We start from the raw sequence: 23,063 nt of genomic DNA on the forward strand, positions 1-23,063 counted from the left end.
GTATGTATGTGTGTGTATGTGTGTGTATGTGTGTGTATGTGTGTATGTGTGTGTATGTGTGTGTATGTGTGTGTGTGTATGTGTGTGTGTGTGTGTGTGTATGTGTGTGTGTGTGTGTGTGTGTGGTCTACTAGCTTGCTCAAGGCTGTATGTTAACTGACACAGTGAACTTTAGGCCCCTAATCAAATTCTCCTTTGCTTTCTTACTTTGGCATAAAATTGTTGACCAGACTCTGGGATGTTAAACATTTCAAGATTTTTGTTGTTGTTTGTTTGTTCTATGTTGTTTTCTAAGAATCACTTGGTGCTCTTGAACAGAATGAAGATTTCTGAAATCTGGGGTGGGGGGAGGGGGTTGTGAACACTTCCCCGGGATTAACACTAGGATGTGGAATTAAATTAAAACCACTCAAAGAAGAACAAGCATGTTATTTGTTCAGAGCTTGCTTGGCATCATCACTCGTCCTTCCCAGAGGCTCAAAGCAGGCAGAGACATGAGAAGGGTGGATAAAAATAGAAGAAAAAGAGAAAAAAGCAAGGGGGAGGGGCAGTAGCAGCCACCACCTCTGCCACCCTAGATATCTGATTGGAGGCTGTTGGCTGGGAAAGCCGGGGGTGGGCTACAAACGCGGGCGATCGTGTTTTGACATATTTATATTTCCTTAGTTGATCCTGAACTGGACGTGGGGGTAGAAACCCAAGTTGGCTTCCTGGTTGTTCTGGGGCAATTACAGCAGAGAGTTCTCCCACCATGTAAGGTATGGCCTTTATGTATCTGTGTACTCTTTCATTTATCTGCATGGTCTTTCATTCCGACAATACTTTAAGGACATCAGCTTTTAGGTATAGGTTTGTCGGGACCTTCTTCCAGTAAGCTCCGTGACAGCCCCGGGCTATCTTTCAAACCTAATTACCGCTTCCGGACCTTATGAGGTGCTCCTAAGTTATTCAACATCTTGTTAAAACATTTGATACTAGCTTTTGTTGCAATAAGAAAGCGGACTCTCTGGTGTGGCACAATGGACATCACCCACAAGGCTGGAGGTTGCCCCTTCCAGCCGCTCGTGTTCTAACATAGAAACTCTCCAATCTTAGGTGCCTGGACTCAGCCTTGACCCAAGCTACCCCCACTTTTCCTGGAAGCTTCCAGGTTAACTCCTGCTGTGCTAAGCAGCCACAAGGCTCCTTCCTGCGCGCTCTGCTGGAGGCAGCATGGAGTTTGTGGGAAAGCGGCTACTTGTGGCATTTGAAGGCAGCCCTAATAGAAGACCTTAGTTTCGCCTTCTTCTCTCGGCACTTTCTCTCTCCCCGCACCCCACGGGCCTGGGCCGGACAGAGGTCTGGAGGGACAGGGAAGGTAAGGCGTACACACTCCCCTTCGGCGCGGACTGGGGACCCCGGGCTTCCCCCAGGGGCAGGCGGTGCGGCGGGCGTGCGCGCGCGGGCGGAGCGGGGCTGACCCGTGGACGCGGCCCACCTGCTTCGGGAGCCCACGCTGCGGCGCGCGGGCTGCGAGGGGGCTGCGGGCGGAGGCGGGGGGCCGTGGGCCACCGAGGCCGGAGCGACCCGGGGGCTGGAGCTGCACTAGCGGGCCGCCTCCGCCGCGCCCCGCCGCACGCTACCAAAGATGGTCAGAGGGTCGGGAGGCGCCCCCGCCCCCGCCAGCCGCTAGTCCCGGTCCGCGTTCCTCGCCGCCAGCGAGGTAGGTCGGAGCCGAGCGGCCCGGGGAACCGGGGACCCGGGGGCCCGGGGACCCGGCCGGAGGGGCGAGCGGGCCGCGCGGAGGGACGAGGCCGCGTCGCCCCCAGCCCGCGCGCGCCGGGGCGCAGACAATGGCCGTGCGGTGCGGGCCCGGTGGGGAGGGCGGGCGCGTGGGCGCCGCGGGGCCGTTCACACCTGCGACCCGGCCCGACAGAGGCCGCGGGCATCGGCCAACGGCGACGCGCGACGCCCCGGAGCCGAACCCCCGCGCCGGGCCCCGGGGCGGGGCGCTCGCTCGCTCGCCCGGCGGGAATGAGGGCCGGGCCCAGGCGCTAGCGTGGACTGCAGAAGCTGGCTCGGGCCCGGCCGCTCTGGCGCTATCAGCTAGCGGCAGGGCGCAGGGATCCCTTTCCTGAGATCCACTCAATCTTGGTGGCATCTCGTTGTGATTTGAAACCGGAGGTGGAAGGGGGAGAAGTAACAACGCGGAATTGGGGCCGGGCTGTGGCGGGGTGACCCCTTCGAACACTTGGCCTGTGGACTCTCAGAGAAACTGCCACACTGGGACAGTGCGGATACTGGGTGACTGGAGGGTAATAAGCCAATGTCTCTTAACAGATGGATAACTGGAAAAATCCTCGTTTAGTTATCCTGAATTTCAATAGACCATCGTAAAAATAGTTCAGTGCATTTTGCATATGGTGTTTGGGCGGTTGATTTTTAGTCTAGTTTTGGAATATACCTGATGCCATCCATGTCTGATGATTGGTATATTTAACATTAATTATTAGAGTTAATACAAAAGGCTGAAAACGTGTTTGTTTATATTTATTACAGCCATGGCTCTAAAAGGACAAGAAGATTACATTTATCTTTTCAAGGATTCATCGCATCCAGTGGATTTTCTGGATGCATTCAGAACGTTTTACATGGATGGATTATTTACTGATATTACCCTTCAGTGCCCTTCAGGCATAATCTTCCATTGTCACCGAGCTGTTTTAGCTGCCTGCAGCAATTATTTTAAGGCAATGTTCACAGCTGACATGAAAGAAAAATTTAAAAGTAAAATAAAACTATCCGGCATCCACCACGATATTTTGGAAGGCCTTGTAAATTATGCATATACTTCTCAAATTGAAATAACTAAAAGAAATGTACAAAGCCTTCTTGAAGCAGCTGACCTGCTGCAGTTTCTTTCGGTAAAAAAGGCTTGTGAGCAGTTTCTGGTCAGGCACCTGGATATTGATAACTGTATTGGGATGCACTCTTTTGCAGAGTTTCATGTGTGCTCAGAACTAGAGAAGGAGTCTCGAAGAATTCTGTGCTCCAGGTTTAAGGAGGTCTGGCAACAAGAAGAATTTCTGGAAATCAGCCTCGAAAAGTTTCTCTTTATCTTATCCAGAAAGAATCTCAGTGTCTGGAAGGAAGAAGCTATCCTAGAGCCAGTCATTAAGTGGACTGCTCACGATGTAGAGAACCGAATTGAATGTCTCTACAATCTGCTAAGCTATATCCACATAGACATAGACCCAGTGTACTTAAAGACAGCTTTAGGCCTTCAAAGAAGCTGTCTACTAACTGAAAATAAGATGCGTTCCCTAATCTACAATGCCCTGAATCCCATGCATAAAGAGATCTCCCAGAGGTCCACAGCCACCATGTATATCATTGGAGGCTACTATTGGCATCCTTTATCAGAGGTCCACATATGGGATCCTTTGACAAACGTTTGGATTCAGGGAGCAGAAATACCAGATTATACTAGGGAGAGTTACGGTGTTACATGCTTAGGACCCAACATTTATGTGACCGGAGGGTACAGGACAGATAACATAGACGCCCTTGACACAGTGTGGATCTATAACAGTGAAGGAGATGAGTGGACAGAAGGCTTGCCCATGCTCAATGCCAGGTATTACCACTGTGCAGTCACCTTGGGGGGCTGTGTCTATGCACTGGGTGGTTACAGGAAAGGCGCACCCGCAGAAGAGGCCGAGTTCTACGATCCTCTGAAAGAGAAGTGGCTTCCCATTGCAAACATGATCAAAGGTAAGCACGGCTTTCACGTCTGCATTTTCACATGCCTGAGCTGAGGTCAGCAATCTTCGCTCTTCGAGAAGTAATTTTAGCAACAATGTTTCACACTGAGATATTCTTGAGGAACTACAGCAGATTAAACAAGTGATTCAGCCCAGCATGGTTCCGGTGGAAACAGTACAGAACCCAGCCCGTCTCCGTAAAACACTCAGTCGGTAGAGTACAGGGCTTCCACACATAAGCTGAGTTCCTTCACCAGCACCATATGAACTGGGCTTGTGGCTGACTCCCATGATCATGACAGTCATAAGTTTGGGGTCATTCTCAGTTACATAAGTAGTTCAAGGCCAGCCTGGGCTATGTAAGACTCCATCTTTAAAACATGTTAATTAAGTGGAGTAAAGCGTATTAATATTTTTAAAAAGAATACTGTTCAGGTTAGAACAGAAAGCTATTTTGTGTTAGGAAATAGTATAATTCACTCTCCCGCTGTCCATCCTCCAGTATCTTACTTCAAGTCTTAATGTGTGCCTAGCTTAGAGACTGACCTGGTTAGTTTTGTTAATTGTCGTCTTGTTTTTTTATTTGCTCTGAAATGTTTTCAACTTTGATTTGTTTCTGTTGTTTTGTTGGATTTTTGTTGTTGTTCTTTTTGTTTGTTTGTTTTTGAGATAGTCTCACTATGTAGCCATGCTGGCCTGGAACTTGCTACGTAGACCAAGCGGGCCTCAAAGTCAGAGAGCTCTGCCTGTCTCTGCTTCCTGAGTGCCGACATTAAAGGTGTGCACCACCACACCTGGCGTCCACGTGCTTTTTAACATCCAGCTTTTCCCTCTCTCAGAATGCACTGATCATCTCTATTCGACCTCTCACTAAAACTTTGGACAGTTAGTCCCCACAGAATGTAACAGTACATTCTCCCCAGAACTAGAGACATAACCTGTCCTTTTGTGATGCAGGCTTCTGTCAAAATAAAGGGCAGAGACAAGGCCGTCTTACTTCCTGTGCCCTACAGAGCCAAGCATATTGAGTCTCAGTGTTTGCTGCACAAACACTGCATTTGCTGAGATTATTTAGCCTTTCCCTTCTTCCCTTCAGCTGGAGAAAAAAAGTTCAACTAGAGTCTCCTTTTGTTGTCCCTAAGCATGAATGCTTGGGAGTTTATTTAGAACGAAAAAGTTAAAAAAAAATAAAACAGCTGGTAGGTTCTTAACAAACTGGTGTCATTTTGTCCTGAATGTTTCTTCCCAGGCCTTTCTGTTTCCTTTTTAACACTAGTGAGGGTGTGGGAATGTGACCTGGACTGGAAATCTGACCTGAAGTGATCCTTGGATGACAAGCCGGAAGCTTAGAGGCAGATGGTCTTACGATCACACACAAACACAGCTCTGTAGTCAAGCTGCCTGGGTCGCAGCTCTGACTTTCTCTGCCAAACTTGGGCAAATGATTCAGCCCCTCTGCCCAATTTTTCCATCTGTCTGATGGGGGGAGGGCAGGCAGCCTTAGATAGCTGGGAGGGGGGGTTCTTGAGAAGACTAAAGGGCTGTGTGCCTATAGAGCACTCAGAGCTGAGTATGGGACGCCGGAAGCCTCCGAGCTAGATTTGCCTTTCACAAGCTGCTGTGTATGTGGTTAGGTGAGAGGGTGGGAGAAGGAAGCAGAGAGCCTGTTGCTGTCTGGGTTTTGGCTTTGCCTGAGTGTAACCATGGCTTACTGTCTCAGAGGCGAATCCTGAATGTTCTGGCTCCTTTCCCATAGAAGAAACAAGCCGAGTTCAAATACTTGAGCAGCATTTGTAAACCTGCGGGTGTTGCTGCTTTTATTTCTCAATGATAATCATGTCAGTAACTATTATAGATAATACATCTGTGAGGATGGAAATTTATGACTCTACTGAAAATTGTAAGAATGCTATGTGAAACAGTGTGGAGTGGGGTACCAAGCCCGGAAAAGAAAGCCCTATTCTTTTATTACCCCTGGTGGCATCCTTCGGCCATCCTTCCCCATGTACCAGCTGGTTTTGAAGTCACAGAGATCCATTATTTTATTTTATTTTTTGAGACAATGCCTTGCTATGTATCCCAGGCTGGCCTCAAACTCAGTCTTCCCGCTTAAGCCTCCCAGGTACTGGGATTCGAGGTGCGACTCACCCACAAGGAGGGAGGTGTATTATTTTCATTTGAAAAATTTGATTCTTGCTTCTGTCTAGCCAACCCAGGGGAGGGTACCGCTCAGCTCCTCTTTGTGCAGCTTTCATGGGTATTCCAATGGATAGGCTTAAACCAAAATTTGAGTTTCCCATTTTTCAGTAGGAAGAATATGTTATGTTTCCTCAGTTGGTGTTATTTGCATTATGAAGTGAAGTAACATTGAGTAGAGTCAAATTTCAATTTCATTTCCCTTGGGGAAGGATATTTAGGGACACAGAGAAGAAATAAGCCCTTGGCCTCTTTGAATCCAGAGTCTTTTTCATTATAACACGTCTTTTACATAACAACACGCTCTTACTTTGAAGTGGAGATCAACAAGGAGATTAAACTGCACTGAAAGACTTGAAACTGCACATTTTCAACTAAAGTGAGCCTCCCTTCATACCTGGCTGAACCTGTTTTCTCCTCACTTTTCTGTGGTGTCAGAGTCTCCAGTCTTCCCAGTTCAAGACTTCAGAACTGGCCTGGTTTGTCTTGTCATTGAAGCCTGTCAGTTTGACCTATTTCTCACCTCTGCCCTTCCGTTCGCACGAAGCTCCTTCTAAGTCTGGCCCTTGAGAATCCTGAGGTGATTCTGTCTCTACATCTCCCTGAGTCCCCTCCATCGTTTTTAGTCTCTTCCTGCCTCTGTTTATAAACTTGAAATATCCTGCTGAACAAAGCCCAGGCATTTAGCTTACATTCCATCCTTAATTCTCATCTGATGACTCCCGTTGTGAGGACCTGCATGGCATTGCCCAGTGAGCCTCTGTGAAGCTCTCCCCTGCTTAGAGCCACCCCCCACCCCCCCAACACCCCCCCTCCCCGCTTGCCAGAGTCCTAACCCAGGCTCTGGGCAAATTGTGTCTCCCTGCTGTGATTTCTCCAGTCAAAAGCATTATCTCTTTGGTCTGAGCAATTGCATTAACTTCTTTCTGTCTGTCTGTCTGTCTCTCTCTCTCTCTCTCTCTCTCTCTCTCTCTCTCTCTAGTATTTTTTTCCCTCCCTATAACTGTTCTGTGTTCAAAGAGCACACAGAGCAGTTAACATTCACTCTTACCTCAAAGCGTCTACCACAATGTTTGCCTCTGCTACCCATAACAACAGAACAATAACAGGTACTCATTTCAGGAAAGCATGAGCAATCTAAGATGTGCTATTAATTGACATACAGGTGTGGGAAATGCTACCGCCTGTGTCCTACATGAAGTCATCTATGTCATTGGCGGCCACTGTGGCTACAGAGGAAGCTGCACGTATGACAAGGTGCAGAGTTACAATTCGGACATCAACGAATGGAGCCTTATTACTGCGAGCCCACACCCAGGTAACAAGAATCCTATTTCGAGTATATAACTGCAGTCATTAGGATAGTTGGGACAGTGCATGTAGATTAAAGTTGGGAGAGTGTTCCTTCTCTTTTAGAAGCATGTTTGTTCACTCTGGATTTCAAGGACTATTAAACACCTTTCCTAGATATGCAGAGCCCTTCATATGTGCTACCTTAACAGCCATAAAGAAAAGTGTTACCTAAGAAATGCCCTGCTTCTTGTGTATGTGTGTGTGTGTTAGAAGATGATGTCAAGAGTATTCCTTCCTCAGTTGCCTCAACGTCTTATTTTTTGAGCCAGATCTCTCTGAACCTGGAGCTTACCTATTTGGCTAGCCTGGCTGTCTGGCAAGCTCCTGAGGTCACTGTGTCCCCGCACTTCCATTACTGGGAGTATAGGAATGCGTTGTCGAGCCCAGCATCTTACGTGAGTGCTGAAGATGTAGACTCAGGTCCACAGACTCACTACCAGTCACTTTACTAGCTGAGCTATCTCTTTGGCCCCTTTTGCTCTTTTACCGTTAGCCTATTACACAGGGTTGGGAGTAACAAGAGCATGTGCTTAGCATGGGTCAAGGCCCTGGGCTCAGCTCCACTGTGATGGAGTGAGTGGTCCAGGCTTTTACAGTTACACCATATGTTTGAGAGTTTGCATTTGGGTGAATTCACATCACACCACCCTCTTATTTTGAATCATTTTTTTACAGAATGTAAGGATTTTAGTGGGTCACTGGAGAGGGAAATTAAAATCTTCAGGCTTGAGATATTTGTGACTAACAGCAATAGTTAACATCCTTGAGTGCACCCTATGTAGGTTAGGGATTGACTAAGCCCTTCACATGCAACTTAATGCTCATATCAATTCTGTGTGTAGGTATGGTTATTGATTTACATATTTGGAAATGTGGGGTCCGTAACTTTTCCAAAAACACACAGTTTGAAACACACAGTGGACGACCCAGGATCCACAGTCTGTCCATCTTGATTCCATTGTCTGGGATGTGACCACTATGCGACCTGCTTCTGCTTTCTGGAGCAGCCTTTCTTGCTCTCAGCCCACATAGCTGCTTCCACCTCATGCATCTGTCGCATCTCCACTGTGTCTGGTGCGACATCTGGCTGCTAACACCTCCACACTAGAGGAACCTCAGCTGCAGGCTGTTCTAGCTCTGAAAACATAGATGTGTGGACACTGGCCTTAGTCATCCAGCCCTGTCTTCTAGTCTAGATAATACTCCTATCATTTTCTGTTGTGATAAACAAAATTATTGAAAAGTAATAATAGTATCTTATGCTGAACAATTGTGTTTATTCGGTATTGGCTAGGCACACTATTCCAATAATTTTACATGTCTTAATCTGTTTATTTTATTCTCTTTACAATAAATACTGTTAAGAAATCCCCGAGACAACTAACTTGGTTGGAAAAGGTTTATAGTCCAGTGTGGAGGTTCTTTTCCAAGGCTGAGAGCAGGAAATGGTGATGTCAGAAGCGTGTGTGAAAGCATTGCCGCCTCAACAACCACTGAGGAAGAAGAGAGAGGGACTGGCCAGACTTATACAGTACTTTCCAGGGGCCTCCCATAGTGCCTAGCCTTTTTATAATCCATAGCACCTCCTAATATCAATATCCTGGGGATTAAGTCTTTAGATATAGTATAGTCTGTTGGGGGACACTAACCATATTTAAACTGTGACACCATGTATGTGTTTATTTATTTAATGTGTTTGTGTATGGTGTGCATGCTTGTATGTGAGGATATGTGTGTGCATACTGTGTACAGGCACATAGAACATGCACATGAAGGCCTGAGATGGATATTATCCCCTTGGATGCTCTTCACCGTATATATTGGGGTAGAGTCTCCCAATGAACCCAGAGCTCACTGCTTGGGTTAGTCTGGCTTACCCTGAGGGTCCTCTTCTCTCTGCCCACTGAAGTGGGATTACACTACTCTGAGTTTACATGGGGTCTAGAGTTCTGAACTCTGGACCTCATACATGGCAAGCATTTTACCCGCTGAGCCGCCTCCTCAGCCATGTTGTTGTATTTAAACCTTACAGTGATCCTGTGAGCTAAGGAGGTGGTGTTGTTAACTGGTTTATCAGGAGGTTGAAGTGACATTAAATACATTGTTCAAAGTCTGCCGTGAGGTTGAGCCGGTGCTGGCCTGGGCTCTTCACTGTTTTCCCATCTGAACACCGTGTTAAAACCTGGGTCCCATGTTACTCCACTTATTCCGTACTTACATCATCTTTCTAACGATCCAACACATGAAAAATCAGATTTTTAGGAAATTTAGGAATTTAGGGGAAAAAAATTAGGAAAAAAAGAATAAACAGTAAGAAACAGAAAACAGTTGTTTACAGTAGTATTTTAATATGCATTGTACAAGGGGATCCCTTCAAAAATAAGTGTTCTGGACCCAGAGAAATAGCTCAGAAGTTAAGAGCACTTGCTGCTCTTGCAGAGGACATAGATTTAGTTTCCATTGCGTGCATGTGGTTCTTTAGTCTACTTCTGGCCTTTGTGTATACCAGGCATGCACAAGATCCACACATGTACACATATGAAGGTACTTACACACAGACATAAAAATAAGTATTCCACAACATCTACAAGTTGTATATGGTTTATTGGCTACTTGAAAAAGAGTCTAAAAGGCAATGTTACTTAGGCCTAGTGTTAAAAGATACAAAACTTTGAAAATCAGCCCTTCAAAATGTGTAGTATAAGTCAATAGAAACACACAGCTGTGGTTGTGAAGTTATAATTTATATTAAACTTTTCCTGATGAGATAATTTTTAAAGACACCAATTAGCACTTTACAAGTCTGTTCTGTCTAGCTGTCAGAGTGCTTAAACTATTTTTGAATTGGCTGGTTACCAAACTTTAAAATTCAGAAGATTTCAAACAGAATGGTTTGTTTGAAAGGCCTTTAAGGGGAGGTGGTCAGGCCTGGCAGGGAGGCTGTGCGCCCTCCTGGAGCAGCCGTGACACCCAGGGAGCAGCTGTCCTGTCAGAGGCCTGTGCTCTCCACCTCAGCGCTTCCAGTTCTGGTCACACCCCAGATCAAAGGACTTGGTTTGCTGCTTTTCCTGTCCCTGGCTTGCTGTATATCATGGTACCTGGGGAGCCAACAGAGGAGAGAACCGAACCAAAAGCACTAGCACAGTCTAGGTGAGGTGTGCCCCTTTGGAGGGGACTGCCGGCCACAGAGCCCAAAAACCCAAAGCAAGCTTCTGCCGGGGGACCCCTTTCAAGATGGCTGAGTATGACAGCCATAGGCCTCAGGAATGTTTGTGTATGTTTTTCTCACCCGTTTCCCTGGCCAGGCAGGCAGTGTGAGGGATGCTAGCCAGGCCATCCTCTGAAGCAAGAGTGGCAGCTGAGACATTAGGTAGTCTGTCCTTGGTCACAAGGTTACTGAGATCTTGAGAAACCTACGCTGGTTCCCTGGTTTAGTGTCCTGTCAGGAATCTACTGCTGTCGTATGAAAATTGATAGTGTCAGATTGAAGGTAGGTGTCAGTGAAAAGCTCCAGATGGTGTGAGGGGTGGGTTTCTTCTTGCCCTTGTGTGTAAGTAGTAATGATGATTATCCCGAGAGCTAATGGCCATGCAGCAGGAACAGGTCATCTGAGTCAGATGGCAGGAACTAGATTTTAAGTAGAGCAGAGTATAACAGAATCCAAATGTCACCATGTGTCTATTTTTGTGTTCTAAATAGTAGAGCTATTGTACCCACAGTATGATAGCCCTTCTGCTACCGGAATTAAGGTTTTGTTCTTTTCTTTTCCTTCCATAAAGAATATGGACTGTGCTCAGTTCCATTTGAAAACAAGCTCTACTTAGTCGGTGGACAGACTACGATCACAGAGTGCTATGACCCAGAACAGAATGAGTGGAGAGAGACGGCGCCCATGATGGAAAGGAGGATGGAGTGTGGGGCCGTCATCATGAATGGATGCATCTATGTAACCGGGGGTTACTCCTACTCGAAGGGCACGTATCTCCAGAGTATTGAGAAATATGATCCAGACCTTAATAAGTGGGAAATAGTGGGCAATCTCCCAAGTGCCATGCGGTCTCATGGATGTGTTTGTGTGTATAATGTCTGAGTCCACAGCTGACCAGGTCATCACTGGGGGCTTAGTAAAAGTGCAGAGTTTAGGGTGCCCTTGATATTGGCACACTCTGGGGCATTGGGAAATTTTAATTCTAACCCTACACCATTCCCAGAACCAGTGATTAATGGGAATAACCTAAGAAAAAATGTGGTGTATGTATAACAGTTCAATTAGGAGAGTTAACCCCTCCTAGAATCTCTGCTTTTTAAAGGCAAGATGGAGTATTTGACACTTGGTAAAGGTGAAAGCTTTTGTAGTGAATCTTTTCTTCCTGGTAGCATCAACACTGGGTATAGGTCAAAATCATTCGCCTGAGTTATAAAATGTCTGTTAAAGGTCTATGAAAAAGCATGGTGGCACATGCCTTTAATTCCAGAATTTGGGAGGCAGAGTCAGGCAGACCTCTGAGTTGAAGGACATCAAGGCCAGCCTGGTCTACATACCAACTTCCAGGCCAGCCAAAGCTCCATTGAGAACCTGTCTGTAAAAGCCTGTGGTGTACCTGTGTATATTACAGGTCTCTAGCTGACGGGGATCTGAGATGTAAAGAGGGAACCTTCTCTACCTCTACAAAACAACACTTTAAAACGTTTTCCCTTTAGATTAGTTAGAATGTGGATTTCTTTCCGGTCTCTTTCCTTCGTGGTGTAAATAATTCATTGCTAGTATTCTGTCAGAGCTACATTAAACACCGTGCAAGTGATTGTTACATTCAAAGAGTTGACAACTCGATTTAAAAGAATGGCAACTCTAAAAAATAGTCAGATATTTCCTGATGCTAAGGTCTGTGCTTAATTTTTAGCTTGGGTATAAAATTGCTAGTTTAGGTTCTGGCTTAAGCATGTTGGCTAACTCTTCTTTACAGTTAGATGTCTGTTTATCCAGTTGAATTCCAGGGCCAGAACGCATGTAGAACAGCTGCTAGGCGGTAGAAATGCACCGAGGAGAAGAATGTGCATTTATTTGCTACTAACCAGATTTTGTGACTTCAGTGTCTGAACACATCTGTGACTCGAGCTTCCTCAACCAGGTACACGGCACTTTGAGACAGAGTTCTCTGTAACGAGAGCCCCCCGGGCCTTTAAAGCCACATGAGGCCTGAGTGACCTATGGGCCAGATATACCTTTTCCTCTGTGTGCCTGCAGGGTCACTTCCCAAATGTGCTCTGACCTGAGAAAGGGGGGAAGCGCTGCTGAAATAACTCATCTGAATGTGAGTGATGAGGTTGGTTTTATTGTTTTGTTTTTAAAGAGATAATACCTAATTTTTACTTTAAGTAAAAACTACTTCTGATTAAAAAAACTTTTAAGGAGACTATTTAATATTCCCCCCCCCCCCAGGTAGCTTTTTAAATAGATACAACCCTTTGGAGTTACTATATGGTACTTTTTTTTATAAAGAGTCATAAAAGAGACTGTCCTGGGCTGGTGAGATTGCTTACCTGGCCTGCCCGAGAGCTGCATTAACCCTTAGAGCCAACTGTGGAAGGAGAACTCGGACTCTTGAAAGCTGCCCTCTGCCTTCCACACGTGTGTTGTGCTACATGGACGTACACATACACACAATGGAAGGAAATGTAAAGTCTTAAAGATAACTATATCATTTGCCCTGTGAGCTCTCGTTATTTTTAAACTAAAGAATGATGAAAATGTAAATGCATGAGAGTGGTTATGTCTGCATTGTAAACAGTAGCCACAATACGGAGAAAACAAAAATCTTTATGTTTAAGGAAGTATGCTAATGAAATAGTGAGGCGTACCGCCATGACAACTGTTGGGAAGGCTGTAGAAGTGTGTGTCTGCTAAGTAAGCACAGTGCAAGGTAGTATCACACTGTAACGCCTTTACGCATGCGGGAGGTAATGTGCTAAATAATGTGAGCTGTCAGTGTGAGGGAATGTGGAAGGGTTTTGGGTTTATTGAATTTTTCTCTTTGTATTCTCAATAAAAATGAGTAAGTCACCATGTGTGGTTAAGATGTCCTACGTTTGAGCCAACTGGGTTGGTGCAGTCTGACAGCGAAACAAATCGTATCACATGAAAATCTATACTTTACTTGTAGAACTTCAATAGTTAGTGCTGGGAAAACTGTAAGCCACTGCCCAGTAGTGGTTTGCGGTTTGCTTTAGGGGCTGCTGAGAACAACTGTAGCCGCTTTCCCATCCTGCATCCTGCATAATCTCATCCGTATCCTGTGGCTGCCTCACTGCACCCTCAGGGATGCTCCCGTGTGTCTCGGCCACAGAGAAACCACGAACTGCCAGAGCTAGAGACGCTGTCATTTGTGAATTCACACTGAGGCCCTCGTCCCGTCCTCAGCACTCTTAACATCTCATCCACTCACTTCGTGTGTGTACGGAGTGTGCGGTGGTGCCATTGTCTGTACCGAAAAGGCATTCTGGTGGTGCTTGGCGGGTCTTGAAAATAGTATGTGATGGGGACATTTAATTTACAGCTTTTGTAAAAATCCTGCTTTTTGCTACCTGCATGAGAAGGAAGGATTTCGAAAGTACACAAATTCCTGTCTGTAGTTGTCCTAACTTTTAAATTACCACAGGATAAATCAAAATATGTGTCTGATTTAATTAATATTTAGGTTTAATGTGTTTGGTTTTTTTGTTTTTGTTTTTTTGTTTTTTGTTTTGTAATCTTATTTTTTTGAGACAGGGTCTTACTATGTAGCTCTGGCTGCCCTGGAGTTCACTGTATAAACCCAGGCTGGCCTCCAACTCAGAGATCTGCCTGCTTCTGTCTCCAAGTGCGAGAACGAAAGGTGGGGGCCACTATGCCCTGGCTCAGTGTGTTTGGATTTAAAAGCTGTTTCTTTGGAAAGACAAACACTATTTAGAAAACAAAGAAAATCACAGAAATGATTTTACCCATGACTTAAGTTTAGGTGACTTCATTCAATTTTTTAAAGTTGCCATTTCTCATAGGTTTATTTTCAGTCCTTTAGCTGAAACAGAAAGTGAACAACTAGGACACATGGTGCCTAAAGGCATAGTAGCCTTTGTTTTCAAATCAACGTCAGTATGCCCGCAATCACTTGAATATTTGTGTTTTCCCGACATGTGTGCATTGAAGCTGTAGCCCTCAGTATCCTTAAAACAGGACAGATACTCCGGAAAAAATTGACATTGTATGATACCCTGAATATAGGCCTCATCCAGTAGGAAAGCGTCTCTGTAAGTCAGCAGAAGACCTGCTTGCACACCTGTCTGCTCTCACCCATCCCTTACGCCCAAGTGAACTTGGTAGCCACTCCCTCCAGCCTCTGGTTCTTCAAAAAGTACTTGTAAGTCACCAGCTGTGGTATGTTGCTATGGCAGCCTGGGATGACTGATGAGCTCACAAAGGAGAGTGCTCTGTGTGTAACAAACAGGGTGGAGAAGATCAGCAAGAGGTAGACAGCCCGCTCGCCCTGTCCCATGTCCCACCACCATCTGTGTCATTAGTCTGAAAATGTCTGACACTCGCTAGGTGGTGGTGTATGCCTTTCATCCCAGCACTTGAGGCAGAGGGATCTCTGTGAGTTCAAGGTCAGTGTAGTTTGCAGAGTTAGTTCCAGGACAGCCCTGCTATGCAGAGAAACGCTGCTTCAAAAACAAAAACAAAACAAAACAAAAAGGAAGGAAGGAATAAAATGAACGTTAGAATTTCAACTTGGTTCCTTTGGTCACAGAAACTGCATCGTTCTTGCCTTAGAGAAGTCGCCCCAAAGACCAAACCTGCTGATGCTCCAGCTCCCTCCCTCTGTGGCACATGCCATAGCATTACATCCCTGGCCAGCGATGAGTCTGGAGCCGTGACAGGCCAAGTTCTCTGGTGGTTTGATCGGCAAGGGCTGATAGAAAATGCCATAGTGACTAGAGATGAAAACAATACCTCAGATCAAAATTCCCTTGCACACTCTGCCTTGCGGCTTTGGTAGCCTCCCCCCCCCCCCCCCTTGAGTTGGGATTCTGTCTCCTGGAACCAAAAAGTGAAGACTAACATCAAAAAGGTTTGTCTGTGTAGCTAAGTGGTAGAATCCTATCATTTGTGAGGTCCTGACCTCAATCCCCGCTCCATTGTCCAGATTAGACATGTACAATTAATTCGGCGACATACAATATAGTAAAGGGGGGACGTTGCCCTTTTTAAAATTTAAATATTTTTGGAAAGCATTGTTGTTCATGCTGCAACAGTGTGGTGGTTTGGAAGTGAACGGCTTTCATAGGCTCAGATATTTGAGTGCTTCAGAGAGTCACACTACTTGAGCAAGTAAGAAGTGTGGCCTTGTTGGAGAAAGTATGTCACTGGGGGAGGGCTTTGAGGTCTCATGGACTTGCCAAGCCCAGTGTCTCAATCTTCTTGCTGCCTGTGGATCCGGATGTAGAACTCTCAGCTCCTTCTCCAGTCCTGGGCCTGCCTGTGTGCGACCATGCCCCTGGCCAGGATGAAAATGGACTAACCCTCAGAAACTGTAAGCCAGCTTGGGCTAAAGGCTTTCTTTTTTTTAAGAGTTGCTGCATCATGGTGTCTTTTCACAACCATAGAACACTACGACAAACAAACTGCAGGATTTAGTAGCTTTAAACCATGTAAGTCTGGGCCAGTGAAAAGGTGACTCGGCTGATAAAGGCACTTGCTCCCAAGCCTAACAATCAAAGTTGGGTTCCTGGGGCTCTCATGATGGAAGATGACCTAATCACACAAGTTGCACGTACACCCTGGTGCATGCATGTTCACACAACAAATCTAAGTATCGTCAAAACAGCTAGGTGTGATGGTATACATGTTAACATCTCAGCATTCAGGAGACCAAGGCAGGCAGATTGAGTTGTAGACCAGCCAGGTGTAAAAGTGAGACCATGTCTTAAACCAAACAAAACCAATAAAAATGTAAGTGTTGTGACTCACTGTGTCAATGTTAGCAACCTTTTTGTTTCTAAAGCAATTATTTCAGACAGAAGTCTTATTATGAAGCCCAGGCTAGCCTCAAACTTAAGATCTTTCCATCACCACCTCCCAAGGAGAATTATGGGTGTGAGCCATGTCTGCACTTTGAACTGGCTTTTGACATCGAACCTAAAATATCTTCAGCCTCCAGGCATTAGGACATGAACATTTTTAGGGAGCAGTAGATAAAATACCTCCCTCTCTGACTTTAGCATTCCATTTGGCTGAATTTATCTTACGCTTTTCTGAAGAGATCCTTACAGAGAGGTTAAAAAACAAAAAAATCAAAACAAAAACTAGGGAGCTGGGCACAGGCAAGAAAAAGCTTATGTCATGAATTTCATGTACTACACATCGGTGGACACAAAAATGTCAACAAAACACTTTCATTACCCAGGAGGGTTGTCATTATCAAAATGATGGATCAGAATGATAGTTGTCAGTCAGGCGAGCTGTCACTTCCTCCTTTGGAGTCCCTCTGGGGTGGGAGCAAGCTGCCCGCTCCCTGGTGAGTGTTGTTGGTTCTAATTGGCCACATTTGTGCTGCTCACGAAATCATACCCTGTTAGGAGCCTGGCGCTGCCAGGGTTTCAGCTTTTGTCTGGGATTCACACCAAACCACAAGATGATGGTACACCTGTAAGTACCTTCAGCGATGGTTGTTGGGCAATCTGAAATACCAGGGCTGTATAAAGCAGACTTGATGAGGTGCAGCCAGTAATTATCCTGCCCCCAGTCTTCACTCGCTGGCTTTTACAGGGCCAGCTGGGCGCTCAGCAAAGCCTGTCAGGAGATAAATACATCTTTTGTTAGGAAGCCCACAGATAGTTGCTATTTCTAGTTCTTTCCTGGACAGATAAACACGGAAAACTATTATTTGTAGCTTCCTGAAAAAAATTGTCTTGGGTTATTTGTGGCCTTTTTTGAGTCAGGGTCCCCTATAGCCCAGATTAACCTCAGACTCAATATGTAGCAAATGATGCCCATGAATTTCTCTCTCACACACACCCATGCTGGAACACAGGCACATGCCACTGCGGACCCACTTTTAGGCAATACTTAGGACTGAACCCAAGGTCATGCGCATGTAAGGTCTGCTTCACAGCCCCAGCCCTGTGCACAAACCTCATCTATCCTTCCAGCCTCCCTTCCTCAGACCTTCATGGTGGACACATGTCACGCTGTCTTCCCAGCCAAGAGACAAGGCCCTTAAGAATAGACAGCCACCACGAACCACCCATAGCATCCCGGCAGGCAGCAGTGGGTGTCATTGGCAGTTGGGAGGGGGTTGCTTAATACTTGTAAATTTTCTTTTTCTTTAACTCTTTGCTATTCTAAGGCCAAAAGCCCGTAGCTTCTAGTAATTAACTCCTACTGTTAGCATCAGGGGATTAGGAAAAAAGGCCCAATAGGCCAATAAGGGCCAATAGGGTGGGCTGATGCCCAGGAACCATTAGACTGTGTAATAGTGATTTCATATCAGCAGTGAGAAGCAGTCCTGGGATGAAGTCTCTGGTGACCTTGGATCTCAGAGCTCACCATACAAAATGTCGAGCCATCTCCAGAAAACTTGCTCACTTGCCTTAGCCTCTCCTAGATGGCTTCTGACAAGCAGCCATTTGAGACCATTTGGATGTGGTTATTTTTTAAAACTTTACTGTTAAATATAACATATAAATAAAGCAGAGCACCTAATGGTACAGAGAAAGGACTTCTGCTGTCTTAAGGTTGAGAGAATATAGTCTATCATGATCGGGGAGGCGTGGGGACAAGAGCATAAGGTAGCTGCTCCTTACATGGCCACTGAGCCAGGCTCCACCTCGGCCCCTCAGTGGCCTACTTCTGTCAACCAGGCCCCCAGTCTCCTAGCTGCACCGCCAGCTAGGACAGGAGTGTTCGAACCTGAGTTGAGCTGGAGGGGTGCATCTGCAGAGGACCAGGATTGATTCCCAGCACCAACAACCAGTGGCTGTGGGTAGTAGGGACTGAGTCGCTTCCTCTGTGAGAGCAGCACCCACTCTTAGCCAGTGAGCTGTCTCTCCAGTCTAGTAGCAACAGGGCTAAGAGAAAGACACACTCAGAAAGAAAAGCACACAAGGAGCGTGGCCACAGGCTTGTTAAAGGAGAGTGGCCTTCTTCCTCTCGTCTGTTTCCTAGTTTATAACATAAGGCTGAGGGGTAGTGGATGCTCGGCTGAGAGCTCAGAGGAAGATTCTGCCAGATATTTTGGAAGACCAAATCAACAAGTAGGAAAAACAAAATTATTTGCTAGTATCTTTGAGTAAATGTGTAGACGCAGAGTTCCCCGTATACCTATGATCTCAGCAGGACCTTACGTTTAAAGCTTACCTGGGATTCCCAGGGAATTCCAGGCCAGCCTAGGCTAAATAGTGTGAGACCTTGTCTCAAACAAACCAACTTAAGAACAACAACAATAAAGTTGTGCTGTCGAGATGGTCAGTGGGTGAAGGCACGTGCTGCCAACACCGGTGCACATTAAATAAATAAATAATAAACAGATAAATAAGAAATAGGCACAACAGCATATTTAGGAAGCAGAGGCTGAGGAGAGTCAGAAGTTCAAGGTCATCCTTGGCTATATAGTAAGTTTGAAGCCAGCCTGAGCTACATGAGACAATGCCAAAGAAAAGAAAACATAGGAAGAGAAAGTGGTGAACCTGACACTTGTATCTCTGTGGTGGTTTGAATACACTTGACCCAGGAAGTGGAACTATTAGGAGGTGTGGCCTTGTTGGAGAAACTGTGTCACTGTAGGGGTTGGCTTTAAGATCCTCCTCCTAGACACGTAGGAGACAGTCTTCTCCTGGCTGCCTTCCAATCAAGATGTAGAGCTCTTAGCTCCTCTAGTGCCTTGCCTGTCTGGATGCTGCCATGATGCCTTTATGATGATGGACTGAACCTTTGAACCTGTAAGCCAGCCCTAGTTAAATGTTGCCCTTTTTAAGAGTTGCCTTGGCCATGGTATCTCTTCACAGCAATGAAACCCTAACTAAGACAATCTCCTTAGCAAAAAGATTCATCTAGGTTTAGAGCAGGAACAACGTAGGGTTCAAAAGCCCCTCAAATGCAAACATGAATAGAGTTCTCCAAAATCAGTGCACTACTAGCTTAGGGAGATTTTAGAAAGTTTACTCCAAGGTGTGTGTGTCCAGTAAGGATTACCAGTCATGTCCTAACTGGACACAGCTGCAGTTTGTGCTGTTCTGTGCTCCCTGTGTGAGTTGTTTTGTTTTTTGTTTTTTTTTTTTTTATCCTGCACATTTTTGGAGAGTTCTGACAGCATCTTTCCATGGTGACATCTGTCTTCTGTGAACCTCTGTTTTACTGCATGACGTCTAAATAGAGATGTTCTTGGCCACTGCAGTGGATGGACTGAAACTGATTTTTTTTCCAGTGAGGGAAGCCCAAAGTTTAATAAGAAAACAACTATAAATGCTTCGTAAAACATCTGTGAAGTATCGCCTCATCCTGTCTCATAATTCAGGGTTGCAAGACTGGTGTCTCCTTTTTTGTCCGTAAAACTCGAACACCCAGAAAATTTGAAAAAGATTGAGGAAAGGAGCACCATCTTCCTGGTTCCTCATTCCCCTCATCCCCCTCTGTATAAGTCAGGGTTCTCTAGAGTCACAGAACTTATGGTAGTCTCTATATAGTAAGGGAATTTGTCGGTGACTTACAGTCTGTAGTTCGACTCCCAAACTCAGCATCAGCTGTGAGTGGAAGTCCAAGGATCTAGCAGATGCTCAGCCCCACAAGGCAAACAGGCAAAGAGAGCCTTCCTTCTTCCATTGTCCTTCCATAGGTCTCCAACAAAAGATGTGTTCCAGATTAAAGGTTAGTATCTCCTGGAGTAATGGACAATCTTGCAGGTGTTAAAATATTATAAAGCATGCCATCGGGATGGCTATTGGGTAAAAGTGCCTGCCACCAAGCCTGATGACTCAAGTTCAAACCCCGGGACCCTGAGAAGAACCAATTCCAACAAATTGTCTTCTGACCTCTGTACACACACACCCTTACCATGGCATGCATGACTGCATACACACACAAAATAAGATGCAATGAATGGTACTGTTAAATTGAAATAAAGTAGAATACTATAAAGCAACAAGAATTAAAATCCTGCTGTGCTGTGTTTAAAATAAAGGATTGTTCAGGCCACTGAGAGGCTCAACACTTGGTATGGCAGCCTGGTAGTGAGTTTGACCTCCAGGTACTCCCCCAAAGGTGGAAGGGGAGAACTGACTTCACCATGCTGTACTTTGACCTCCATGGTATGAGTACCCCCACACATACACCGTAAGCACGTGCACACACAACAAACATTTTTTAACTTAAAAAAATGTATTTACATACATGTTCTGCCTTCATGTATGCCTATCTGAAGGTGTCAGGTCCACTGGAACAGGGGTTAGACTGTTGTGAACAGTCATGTGGCATGTGGGTGCTGGGATTTGAACCTGGGTCCTTTGGAAGAGCAGCCAGTGCTCTTAACTGCTGCGTCATCATTCTGGCCCCCAATAAAGATTTTTAAACAGAATTTTAGGGGGCTGGAGAATTGCTCAGTGGTTAAGAGCAGTTGTTGCTCTTGCTGAGGAGTTGGGTTCTATTCCCGGCACCCACGGGGCAGCTCACCGGTGTCTGTAACTGCAGAACGAGGGAGTTACACACCCTTTCCAAACAGTCACACACACACATGCAAGCACCATTTCTCTGTAGCTCCCGCTGTCCAAAACTTGTTCTGTTGACTAGGCTGGCCTCAAACTCAGAGATCCACCTGGCTCTGTCCCTCAAGTGCTGGGATTAAAGGCACAAGCCACTACATTCAACTTTTTTAAAAAAAAGCTTTTTTAAAGGAAACTTAACAGAGAAACTGGCAAACCTTGACACCATACTACATTTATTTAATATATATATATTAGTTATTTTTTTCTTCACTTGTATGTGTTTGTTGGGGGAGGGGTGCCAAGAAGAACAGAAGAAGGTGTTGGATCCTTTAGAGGTGAACTTACATTTGGGTGGGAGCTGCTCAAACTCAGAGCTTGACTACTGAGCCATCTGTCTGGCCCCATAAGCTTTCTTTGCTGTTTGCTTTTTTTGTCTGTGTCTTGGTCTTCTGTTCACCTGGAAGGACTGTGAATTGTTAACATTACTAACACGCTGTCAAGGAAATGTATTAAGACACAGGAAAGTTGGCAAGGGAAGGCGGCTCAACAGGTAAAAAGGTGCTTGTGCCAAGCCTGATCTGAGTTTGGTTCCTGGAACCCACGAGAAAGGAACAAACCGACTCCTTCGGGTTGTCCTCTGACCTTTACATGAGCACTTTGGCCCTGTGCCCTGCACACACGCACGTGTTCGCACACACACATACTCACACAGACACAGACACATGCAAACACAAAGACACACACATACACAGGCACACACACACATATATACATGCACACACACTCACACACATACAAACACACAGACACACACACACAGACACATGTAAACATACACACACACAGATGCACACACACATACACAGGCACACATACACAGACACACACACACATGCACCAGCAGCACATATGCACACACTTGCATGCACACACGCACACAGACACACATACATGCACACACACCTTTGGATGAAGGAAGACTTTGTTAAGGAGACAATGCTCACAGTCCTGCCACGCCAGAAAAGCTCTTTTGTTGCGCCTCTCTCCAGGCCTCTCCCCATCTTGTTTGCCTCTTCTTGGGGGCAAGCACTGGTACAGCCGACAAGAAACAGTCAAAGCAATTATTCCCAGAGCCACATTTCCTGGGACGCTCCAGGGAAGGGTAGGAGTTGCTGAGGGCACAATAGTCTTTTAGGGGACACTTGGGAGCCAAGTAGCAACAGCTATATACACTTTTACACAAGCATCCTGGCTAAAGGAACCTTAGAATATAGAGGAGGAGCTAGAGCTCAATGGTTAACCACACTTGTTGCTCTTTCAGAGCAGCCAGTTCAGTTCCTAATACCCACATATGATGGCTCATAGTTACCTATGACCCCAGTTCTGAGGGATCCTGTCCCCTCTTCTGACCTCCACAGGCACCAGACACTCCTATGGTGCACATTTATTCATTCAGGTACATGCAAAAATAAAAATAAATAAATATAAAAGAAAACTTAGAAGAAATAATTGTTTTTGTTTTTCCAGACAGGTTATCTCTACATAGCCTTGGCTGTCCTGGAACTCACTATGTAGACCAAGCTGGCCTCGAACTCGAAGGTCCCCCTGCCTCTGCTACCTGAGTGCTGGGATTAAAGCTGTACGTTACCATGCCTGGCCAACGAAATAATTGAATCTTCAAAGCTCTGGCAATTTCTGGGTGATTTTGTATTCTAATTATATATTAATTTTTCATACTTTTAATGTATTGTTTGTCTTGTTATAAAGTTTAGACTTATTTTCCTCCTGCCCCAGCTTCTCAAGTGCTAGGATTACAGGTGTGTGCCACCATGCCTGCCCAGGTTTTATTTTATGATAGTTGTAGTTTTATTTTGGGTGTACGGGTGCTTTGACGGCATGTTTGTCTATGCACCATGTATGAACTGGTGCCTTTGGAGGTCAGAAGAGAGGGTCTGGATTTGTATGGGTTCTGGAAACAGAACCTGGCTTCTTTGGAGAACCAGCCAGTACCCCTAACTTCCAAGCCATTTATCTAGACCCTGT

General features: G+C 45.5%; 1 protein-coding gene across 2 annotated transcripts; it reads left to right on the forward strand.

The window, feature by feature from the left end:
- Window positions 1–675: 675 nt before the first annotated feature.
- Window positions 676–13,290, forward strand: KLHL23 (kelch like family member 23). Of its 2 annotated transcripts, XM_080927021.1 has the most exons (5): window positions 676–758; window positions 1,096–1,357; window positions 2,539–3,753; window positions 7,105–7,257; window positions 11,072–13,290. In XM_080927021.1, exons 3-5 carry the CDS (start codon window positions 2,541–2,543, stop codon window positions 11,380–11,382), a joined length of 1,677 nt encoding a protein of 558 aa, XP_080783147.1. In that variant the 5' UTR covers window positions 676–758; window positions 1,096–1,357; window positions 2,539–2,540; the 3' UTR covers window positions 11,383–13,290. The 2 variants fall into 2 exon arrangements, with proteins under 2 accessions (XP_080783147.1, XP_080783148.1); XM_080927022.1 differs by lacking the exons at window positions 676–758; window positions 1,096–1,357 and adding an exon at window positions 1,582–1,702.
- Window positions 13,291–23,063: the final 9,773 nt, after the last annotated feature.

Source organism: Micromys minutus (genome assembly GCF_963924665.1).
Source record: "Micromys minutus genome assembly, chromosome: 13".
In the NCBI taxonomy this organism is placed as follows: Eukaryota; Metazoa; Chordata; class Mammalia; order Rodentia; family Muridae; genus Micromys; species Micromys minutus.

What these genes read in the sequence shown, in the direction of transcription:
- KLHL23 (XM_080927021.1), top strand. Translation starts at nt 2,541, where the DNA reads ATGGCTCTAAAAGGACAAGAAGATTACATTTATCTTTTCAAGGATTCA. An exon ending in CATTGCAAACATGATCAAAG is followed by an intron (nt 3,754 to 7,104) that starts GTAAGCACGGCT and finishes ATTGACATACAG; the next exon opens with GTGTGGGAAATGCTACCGCC. An exon ending in TACTGCGAGCCCACACCCAG is followed by an intron (nt 7,258 to 11,071) that starts GTAACAAGAATC and finishes CCTTCCATAAAG; the next exon opens with AATATGGACTGTGCTCAGTT.